Raw genomic sequence first — 10357 nt, forward strand, 5'->3', positions numbered from 1 at the left:
TCAACTGTTTTGTCCCAAGCAAGCACAATACACCACAACGCCACAGCTTAGCTTATTACCACTTTAATAAATACCATGCAAACTTTGTTTTCCGACGGAGAAAGTAAAAATACCGATCGTTTGACAAGTTACATCAATAATTGGATTGAATATTAAAGAATTGAGATAAAATAGGCTTGCTGGAGGCCTTTTCCAATATTTTTTGTTTGTTTTCTTTGTTCCAATATTTTTTTGTTTTGTTTCTTTGTTTGTTTCTTTGTTTGTTTGTTCACTTGTTCACTTTCCGCGAAAGTGCTTTCGGGCGCGCTTCGATTCCGCACCAAGCGTGCCGCCAAATTCAAAAACCAATTGCATTGTTCCCCCCTTTCCGAACCAGGTGCCAGCGTGCCGGACGTGCCTGGGGGGATGGGGGAGGGTTGTGCTGGAGGAGAGGGCCGGCGTGTGCCACCCACGTGCGCGCGTGATTAGGCGAAAAAAGGTTTTGTTGCTCGCAAGCGAGGGCAGACGAACGCGCCTAGCTCAGCTCCAGGGCTCCCCCACCGCTCCACCGGCCAGGCCGGCCCGGTTCGCCGGTCAACCAGGGAAAAGGGAATTTAAAATCAGGAGTCGACCAGAACGTGCCAGCGGGTGATCAGCTCGGACCGGGAGCTGGACTCGCGCATCTCGTTCCAGTGTATCATCTCCTCCGGGCCGCTTGAGTTGAGGCCCATGCTAAACCAACCAACCATCTCGTTGCGCTTCATGTTGCGCTTCGCGTACACCGACACGATCAGCGTCACGTCGTTCAGCTGGAACATTGCCACCTGGTAGGAGGGGGAAAGGAGAAGGTTTTCGTTAGTGTCTGGGTGTAGGTAGGGATGCAGGGACACCTGCACGGCGCACAGTACCTGAAAGATAAACGTTTCCTTAAACAGTGGGTTCGATTGGCCGCGCCGTGTGGACGTTTTGGCGCGGGCAATCTCCTGGCCCATGCTGCTGACCAGGCAGAGCTTCACGTACGTGTCCGGGACTTTGGGTAGCGTGTGGTTCCTAAAATGGCTACCCTTTACGATCTGCAAGAGAGATTTGGTTAAGTAATGAAGCAACAAAGGAGAGTTTTGGGAATGAAGTGAACCAAACATCATGGACCTGAACCTCAAAAAGACTATCAACTACTTGGACAACTACGTCTCTCCTGGCAATACGTCTTGAACACGCCACAATACTTAAATGTTTCTTGTTCGTCCTTCTACGGCCCCTTCAATGCCCAGTTGGTTCGTCAGTGAGATGACAATTTAACCAAGAACCTTACTGAAAGTTGAGTCTCATAATCTGTTGTAGTAGGCAGAAGTGTATACCCTATCGAATGACCCGAGCAGTGATTCTTTGCATTAGCAGAGGACTTGAAGCAGTAATTGAAAGTAATTTTATGAATGTCCGAAGAAGAATTTCCAACAAATAACTTCTACAACGACTGGCGTTTGTCTTGTTGAGAGTCTTGATTCCTTGATTCTTGATATGTGACATAATGACATATGATAGCTCTCTTCCAGTAGCACATCTAAAGACTTTAATTTTGATGGGTAGATAGTGCTCCTATTGAAACCCTCCAATTCTTATTGGAGTTGGTCCTTGAATAAGATACTAGACCGCAGCATTCAGCATGGAAATGATATCTTTTGTTTGATGCCTCGTAAGTATATCTACACTTATTAGAATGAAGACATTCGTTGAAGATTTTTTCTTGGAGTTAGGGAGAAGCCTGAAAGCTATCGTCATTCCAACTAGTTACTTGTTGGAGTGTTTTCCTTGTTGGAGTTTCTTAAGACACTAAATTATTTGAGCCAGTTCTTGGAAGCATTTTGCTGATTCTGAATATTTCCTAAAATTGTCTGAAGTTTTGCAGAACATTAAAAGATCCATAAGCCTGTGAGTGCTCATAAAGTCAGCTATTGAACAGATATCGTTTGGTGGTGATTTTTGTAAGGATCGAACTCATAAAAACCATCTTACCTCCACCGTTAGTCGCCCGGTAATGCCATTGTAGCCCAACCCGAGCAGCAGCTCCGGCACACCGCCATGCTGCATGGAGGTGGTCGACCCGGCACTGTCCGACCGGGCAATGCTCAGCAGATCGCTCGTGGAAGCCGTATCCTGCACGGAATTACGTTCAATTTTAAGGAGAAGAAAAAAACACATCCTTCAATCAAGCCCTGCTCTGCATTCTTCTACACGGGCCGTGCTTACCATGCTTGACGAGCGCGATTCCAGCGGCAGCCACAGGTTCGTCTCGAGCTCCAGGTCGATGTTGGCGAAGCTGACGATCGTCTCGCCGATCAGCCGCTCGCGGCGCATCCGCTCGCACCCGTACACCCGGATGCGCAGCCCCATCGAGTTCACCTCCTCCGGGTTGACGCGGTGCAGCAGGAAGCTCTCCATGAACTGCGGGCACTCGCCGGACCGGATCTTGGTCTTGTGCTTCTGCCGCTTGGCCGGCAGCATCAGCAGCCGGACCTGCGTGTGCGTCAGCTGGCCCTTGTCGCCGCGCGACGCAATGCCGCGCGCCTGCAGCACGTGCACCGTCATCTTGCGCATCGGCGCATCGTACAGCAGCGAGATCTCGAGCGTCCCGTTCGAGCCGGTGGCCGGCGGATGGGCCCCCGACCCCGCCGGCTGATCATAGCCGGCTGGTCCGGGAACTACCGCCCCGCCGGCGTCCGATTTCAGCGACTTCAGATCGCTGGTATCGTACAGTGGCTCATTGGCAAACACTAAAATACACTGTGATAGGGGGGGGGGAGGGGCATTAGAGACATATCAAAGGTCACGCCGTCCCCGATACTTACATCATTGTTGAGACTGAGCACGTCGTCCAGGCTGTCCTGTTGCGCTAGCGACGACGCCGCCTGCTCGTACCCGACAATGGTGGACGCGTTGGCCGCCGGCGCTGCCGCCAACGCGTCCTCCCCAAACGCTCTACACTTCAAATTGGTTCGCTCGCCACTCGCGTCGTTGTCGAAGCAAATGCCAACACTGCCGGCGGTCGACGCCGCCGCCACCACCAGCCCCTCCCCTCGGCTGCCGTTCGTTGCCCCTTTGGTCGTTTTCTTGCGGTACCCAGGCACCGGGTCCCGCTCCAGGTCACTCTCCTTCGTCAGCTCGGGCAGCAGCGGCGGCTCGCCCCGCAGCTTCAGCTCGGCCGACCCGGTAAGCCGCCCGTCCAGCCGGGCCGGGGCCGCCCCCGCCGCCAGCCGGTCGTTGCTCAGGTGCGCATCGAGCGACAGGCGCGTCCCACCGTAGTCCAGGTTGCCCTCGTTCGAGCTGCCCGAGCTGCAGTCGTTGCTCGAGTGGGGCATCCCGATCTTGCCGCCCTCGGCCATCGCGAGCGGGTCGCGCGACTTGTGCCGACTGGCCGCGTGCTTCCCCCCGGACAGGAGTTTGTTAAAGCTGTGATACTGGGCCACCACCGACTGGTCCAGCCCGGCGACGGCCTCGTTCGCGTGGTAGCAGGAGATGCTGCCACCGCCGCCGCTGACGCCCACGCCCCCACCGTAGCCGGCCCCGCACGGGTCCAGCTTGAGCCGGCGCAGCGTGTCGTCCTCCGAGTCGGAGCTGTTGTTCCCATCGTACGCGAACCGGTTCCGTATGCGGTGGAACGTCTTCTCCGCCCGCAGCTGCTCGTCGAACGGCAGGAATGGGGGGGCCGCCCCGAAGCACCGTATCTTGTGGACGTACAGGAACAGCACCAAGATGAGTGCCACAAATCCCAATGCTAAGCCAAAAAATGTTGTAAGTTCCATGTGCGCTGCACGGCCCAACATGTTGAGTTGCGAAGAAAGCGAAAAAGAAGAAAAGAAAAAAAGAAAACAGTAGTGTTTACTTCGGCTGCAGATGGCTGGAGCGGGGGTCCCCCCTACCTTGCAGACGGTCCGCAATGTTAACGCCATTCATGTCCAGTTGGTTACCGCTGCCACCACCCTCCAGAAACTGCACCATTGTCGCAGGGGGTCGAGCCTTCCGGGCGCTTTAGGTCATTCCGCATCGGGGCATGCGTCCAGGATGGGCAGGACGACGGCCGCCAACACCGGATACGCTTGGGCTGCGGTGCTGCTTTGCTCTACGTTGATTGTGCACGATTTGCCAGTACGTTGCTGTTGCCATTTACTCACTGGAAAGCCCAGAAGTCAGAACAACACACAAACAGTGAGAGGGTGAGTTGACAGCGGAGCGATGTAAATCTTTGATGGCGACTATCCACTACCCTCCCCCCTTTTAACTCACACACACACAAGCACACATGCACCAACATACACATACACACAGATTTCCATTCTGTATGAGAGGGGGGCCTGACCCATACGGAAGTCCCCGAAACAGGATTTTGATGTGCCTATCCTACCACCAAACGACCATCAGCACCTACCAAAACTGGAGAGCTGCTGCTCCAGCATCGAAACGCGGGCACCGTTGGGGATCACTGTTTACACTGCGTTTCGGGGCACCGACATTGCGTACAGGTTCGCTTTGTTCCTTACGTGAGTTCCTTGCAGCCACACACTAGCAGGATGCTAGCAGCATTTTCACGCAAATGTTGTTGCGTGCTATTACGGTGCGCCGACGCACCAGGCCGACCACATCTACGGCGTACGTTGACGTACGCTCGCGTGTTGAGGAGTGGACGGTTTTATGGCAGCCTGACTTGGTCCTGTGTTGGGTGCCTCACTCCTGTCCTGTTATTTTCTGCCATAAACGTGCGTTTGGTGTGAACGGAGCTTACGCGTCCACGGATACGTCAAGTTGCCCATTTCCAGATGTTTCTTGCGAGCATTCATGAGATGAAACCAGGGTTCATCGGAAGCTTTTTGTGCGTCCTGCAAGGATCGGCGTTCATCAAATGAACTTGGTGACGAAAGCTCAACGGAAGCTGCTCACAAGCTCTAGGAGTTCGGTCTAGGTTTACTTTCCTACTGGCGAGCGGTTTCTTGGGTCGGAGGGACAATTTACCATACCTGTTGCTCATCGAAAAGTTGATTTTTAAGGTTTTATTTATACACTTCTCTTAAATCTTAAATAGGCTGCTCATTATAGATTTTCCCAAAATTAATGTCATCCAAAAATGTAAAATCGCACTATTAAAAGCTAAATTTATTGAAGTAAAAGAAGATCGGAAAACACGGAAATGGACAAACCGGCACATCATTTGAGAAATAGTAATAAAAGGAAACTTAACCTAATGAACATAAAAGCTGTTAATTGCAAGATATCGTTTTGGATCATTGATAAAACAAAACTAAGAGTGCAGATAACACTAATAACTCTAATTAAAACAAAACCCAATACAACTCAGTTGAACAGATCAGAGTTAAAACATCAAAATGTACTCGAATGACAGATTAAAATCGATATCATTTAATGCTTAGCCGACAATCGATAATACATGCCTCGTACGTTCCAGAACGGAGGGGAAGACTCTTTCTGGGTTCATTGATATCTTTTTTTCCAATGTTAGAATCGATTACAACGGCATTTATGGGCTAGCTTCATTGTTTGACGACCCAATACACGGTTGTCTGTTATAGATGATAATTCATTTCTATAATAGAATATGTACACCTTTCCTAAGCCAACGAGAGTTATCATTCATTGAAGAATTTGGAATATTCGAAGCTCGTACACGTAGGTCCTTAAATTTCCCTCAAGAAAAAATATATCAGTTTTTTTTTAAGATAAGTTTTATAATTGAGATATCTTTGGGAAGGTTCAGTACGTGTTTTAAATCCGTATTCCGAGTAAACACGAACACATCAAAATGCATGAAAGGACAGATTTAGGTACGGGTATATGCTTCGAAGCGATGGTTTCTAAAAGTCAGAAGTAGGTTCTTCGATTTCCATCCAGGCATGACTTAAAACTGACTGGTCATTTGCACGACGAACTGTCGCGCTGTGGATGAAAAGAAATATTTAAATATAGCCAGCCCACATAACTGGCTTCGGTTGTTATAAAAAGACATAATGGAATTTTTGATTGAGGTTTATTTAAATAATGAGCAATTACTGCTTATCAACTGTTATTTCTATTACATGCTTCAGTCTCGTGAGACATCAAAGAGACGCAATCTCAATTAAATCACGAACATTACAGCAATCAATAGAGTTCGAGCTAGTAGAATCATGCATATTAGCTTTGATAACTTTATTCTAAGACTGCCATGTTCGAACTATTTGCCAAGACAAAATATAATATCTAAGCTGTTTGCTACCGGACAGCCTAACAAACACAAGAATAAGTAATCTTATAATAAAACAAAAGAAATAAAATCAACTATAACTCGCTTTTTGATTCCAATTCGAAACTATACCAATGTGTAAGCAAATGCCTGACAAAATCTATATGTTGCAAAAATATGCTCAGTTCACATTTCGCAGACAATTCAACGAAATTCGTTGCCAGCTTAGAGATCTTAGTGGTCGCTGCTAATCAATTCTATAGATATTGTTTGCATGACGATAATATAACAGCGCTGTGAACTTCGATAGCAACATTGGCAACATCTACAATTGCCCAGAGATCATTTCCGTACCTAGATGCTGTAGAGCCGATTACCTAAAACAGAAACGATTTGGATTCTATATGTAATAATTAATCGTTTCACAGTAGTTATTATCCCTGCTAACAAACAAATGTCTTCCCTATTTTTTTGAATCTCATCGATACAACTCTCCATGCAAAAGTGAACACTCGAACAGCTCCAAAAGTTATTTCATCTGTTATTTGTCGACCCAAACTCCCAAAGCGTGACTTATGGTACCCCAGCCGACACACTAATAGGTGAGAATACGGGTGTTGTAATCAGTCTCATCATCGGCCTCTCGATAGATCATCCGGTTCGCCGGACCATTCTTCACCGGTCCCCAGCTGTCAGCCGTCTTTGTTTTTGACCACTGTCCGGTCAGTTTCAGCAACGGCAAAAGGTGTCCGAAAATTAATCGACTCATTATGAGCGTGTGATGGAGATAAACTAAATGAACAGTGACAGCCCGATAGCCTGTTATGGATCGTGTCACTCTCTACTTTTGATGTCAAACAAATAAACAAACAGCTATATGACCCAAAGGGTAACCCATCGTTAGTGGAAAGTTCTTATCACAACGTGGCTGCTGGAATGAGGTGCTCAAGTTTGACACATTTTCAATTAATCAAAACTGAAGCCTTGAACTGTTAGATAATTACGACTAAATGAATGTAATCTAAAGTTATCTGAACAAATAACAACAGCTACGGCATCGCATTCTTCAGCAACAACTCTCCGAAACCGCATGTTCCTATGGCCATCCAGCGCCAACTGCAATGGAATTGAAGTGGATTATCAAAAGAAATCAATAACCAGCTTGTCCGTTTGAAGTGAGCAGAGCAAAAATCCGAGAATAAAACAATGTAGTCAGCGAATGCCCGTACAGCGTACAGGGATTATGTACGAGCGTGCGTTGGAATGCACGGAACAAGCGACGACCCACGGCGACCGTGTAGCATTCCAGCACAGCAAACGACCATCGCAGGCGCAGACTATAGCTACAAATGGTTATTATACGCGTGGAGGCCGCTGCACATCCTGGCTGACTGCCCTGGTTGCCCGGACGCCCCTAGACGGCAAACACAACGGCAATTTCGCAAGTCTATCCGAAAGCAGCACTTTGGCATTGTGCGCTTATTGTGTGCTCTCCACTGTTATAAAGTGAAAATATACGGTCGAGAGGATCTGTTGGCCGATCTCCTCGACTTGTTTCCCCCCATCCTCTGCCTTGTCCGAACTGCTGGCTCCAATGGCGACACATTGGTGAAGTTGCCAAGGCCCGATTTTGTACCATATAATGTACACAACGGACAACGGTCGGGCGGGTACCGGCCTCTCCCGCGCACTACCGGGAGTGGTTCCGGTGCCGGAAACTGTTTCCACTTTCCAGCAGCTGTAAGTCCTTGCCGCGCGGAAAGTGTGCGGTTGAAACTGTTCGGACCGCACAAGGACGCCGAAGCTCGGCTTCGCCGGACACGCCCTCTTTTTTGATTGAAACGCTACCGCTCGGATGCTCCGGCATGGTGCGCGAGTCGCACCTCGTGCCGTCTCGCTCGGGCCGAGCGCACACGGCCCGCCACTCCGCTCCGTTCGCTCCGCGCTCTGCTCCGCAACAGTACATTGATATTCTGTTGCATGACTATTGCAAGCAAGCTAGCGGGCGGGAGCCTGGGTTGCCTGGGACTTTCGTCCTGCCGTTTCGGTTGGCGGTGGGTTATGCCTTCACAGGATAAGCGTGCGTGTTTATCCTGTTGGAAGGTTTTGTGCTCTGCCTACCTGCTTACATTACACAGCTGCCATGTCGCTATACATTGGAGCATTTTGTGAGACATTTCTCTTGCCTTTCATTTTTCGGGCGAAGGATATGAATTCGAATACATGCAAATGGGGTTCCTTGATGCCGAAGCACATTCACATGTATACAGTAATGCCGAGACTGCTCGCCCGTTAACCAACCCCGCACGACCGAATTGCCATTTATTGCGAGCATAAAAATATATTACTTCCCGTTTAGCCGCTGTACTGTAGCATAATGTGACGCAGATGGCAAGGATATAATATAGCAGGCTAGCTGGCTGGCTGACTGACTGGTTATTGTTTTTGACCTCTCAGCCCACCCTACTGGCAGCTTCTTGGAGCGAAAGGGCTGTCAGGTAAGATGGGAAGTAGGGATGGCTGGCTCGAACCGGCCCCGCACGCTCCAATCAGCCGTGGTCGGTTTCTATGTGGCAAAATTGGACATATCCGGGCACTTGCCACTCCTTAAAAATGGTCCAACATCGAACCATTGCCGCGGCGTTGTGCTCGATTCGATCTCGTACCGTATCGGACCGGGTTTCGGGTTTGTCCCGCTTTTCTTATCCTTCGAGGTACCCATCGTTAGGGCGTTGGGCGTACGCGAAAAGTTTCTGCAACACATTCAAACACAGTCCCGGTTTGCGTTACATTATTTATTGCGCATAACGGTAGATTTGGTTGTTTGTGAGTGAATGTTATTACATGAAAGTTTCATCATACAGCAACAATATATTTCGCTACGTGCAAATGCTCCATGTAAATATTATTATATTTTCTCCCATATTATTTTTTTCTATTCAAACGTTGATAAATTTATAGGTTAAATTAAGTCCCGAATTGTCAGGTTTTGTTACATCGTTTCATCAACTGCAATGAGATGTGAATCATCTAGCTTCAGTTGTGTTGTCCTAGTTAGCCATTATGAGAACTCAATGTGTTTTTTGGATTGAACATAAAATGGAAAATTGGAAACCTGTATTCCCAAAGATCGAAAGTTCCAGAAATTATTGAACAATATGCTTGATATCTGTTGAAAAGGAAATATTAAAGTTAGAAAGGTGCCCGGCCCGGCATGGTTTTCATAAACTCAATTCTGTTCTCAAACGCGCGTGTAAACGCGATTTGTGCTCTTTTAAGGTGGAATTTCTTAGTATACTATAAATTGAGTTAAATTTAAAAGAGGCTGTATTTGGCTAGAGTAAAACCTTCCACACCTCAATAATGGAAGTAGTTTTTATACGACCAAAGAAGCATCGTAATATCCTGGCTATATCAAATGCTGACTGCACATCTTCCAAATCCAATGTCATACTCCCAATACAGTTGAACTAAACAGTATTTCCCCGCGTAGGATCATCTAAATTCGGAGAGTGCAGAGGCGAAAGGATTCCAGAGGCTCTTAGTCATTAAGAATTTTAAGCCGCATCGTACCAGTTATTGCTAGAAGCTATCAACGTGACATTATTTACTTAAAAGCTAGCCAATTTATGTCACTGGAGCTAATAGAAACCGTTTTTGAACGCAGTAGCAAGTCATTGCAACGATGAAAGCATTTCCTGACATAGTCTGGATATATCACGAAAAATATTTGCATATTGTAATCATTTGAATCTTCAATTTTTCAGAATAATATCCAAGAGTGGCGCCAATTCTCTAGATATCCAATTTTACCATTAGAAGCTTAAGCCGAATCGTTGAACGTAACCTCGAAAAAAACTTCCAGTATTTGATATTCTGTAGAATTTTGTTTTTGTGAGCAATATTTTACAGATTTCATATATCTTCGATTCTTCTTCTGTCCAAAACCCCAATATCTCGTTTGACAACAAATTAATTTCTGTATTTTGACAACACTTTGTGCAATGGGAGAATAGATCCCAGCCTGGCTACACCCCCATGCTCCACGATACAGGGAGACACAAGTTATCTTATTTGTGTTATTATCGCAAATGATAGTGTTGTTATAACGATTCCTTACCGTTCATTCCCAATTAAACCAAACCGGTA

At 47.4% G+C, this 10357-nt stretch overlaps 1 protein-coding gene across 2 annotated transcripts; it reads right to left on the reverse strand.

Annotated features, from left to right (window-relative positions):
- Window positions 1-47: 47 nt before the first annotated feature.
- LOC120953102 (uncharacterized) lies at window positions 48-4653 on the reverse strand. Of its 2 annotated transcripts, XM_040372790.2 has the most exons (7): window positions 4403-4653; window positions 3897-4147; window positions 2826-3784; window positions 2227-2760; window positions 1993-2133; window positions 888-1052; window positions 48-803 (listed from the first exon to the last, which is right to left on the reverse strand). In XM_040372790.2, exons 2-7 carry the CDS (start codon window positions 3973-3975, stop codon window positions 600-602), a joined length of 2082 nt encoding a protein of 693 aa, XP_040228724.2. In that variant the 5' UTR covers window positions 3976-4147; window positions 4403-4653; the 3' UTR covers window positions 48-599. The 2 variants fall into 2 exon arrangements, with proteins under 2 accessions (XP_040228724.2, XP_040228732.2); XM_040372798.2 differs by lacking the exon at window positions 4403-4653 and having other exon boundaries at window positions 3897-4306.
- Between the last annotated feature and the right edge of the window lie 5704 nt (window positions 4654-10357).

The sequence above is a fragment of the Anopheles coluzzii genome, chromosome X, assembly GCF_943734685.1.
Source record: "Anopheles coluzzii chromosome X, AcolN3, whole genome shotgun sequence".
In the NCBI taxonomy this organism is placed as follows: Eukaryota; Metazoa; Arthropoda; class Insecta; order Diptera; family Culicidae; genus Anopheles; species Anopheles coluzzii.

Bases quoted from the DNA above. Each gene is read 5' to 3' on its own strand.
- LOC120953102 (XM_040372790.2), bottom strand. From the start codon at position 3,975: ATGGTGCAGTTTCTGGAGGGTGGTGGCAGCGGTAACCAACTGGACATG. The intron at 2,761-2,825 runs GTAAGTATCGGG...CCCCTATCACAG, and splicing joins TGCTCAGTCTCAACAATGAT to TGTATTTTAGTGTTTGCCAA. The intron at 804-887 runs GTACTGTGCGCC...CCCTCCTACCAG, and splicing joins AGGAAACGTTTATCTTTCAG to GTGGCAATGTTCCAGCTGAA.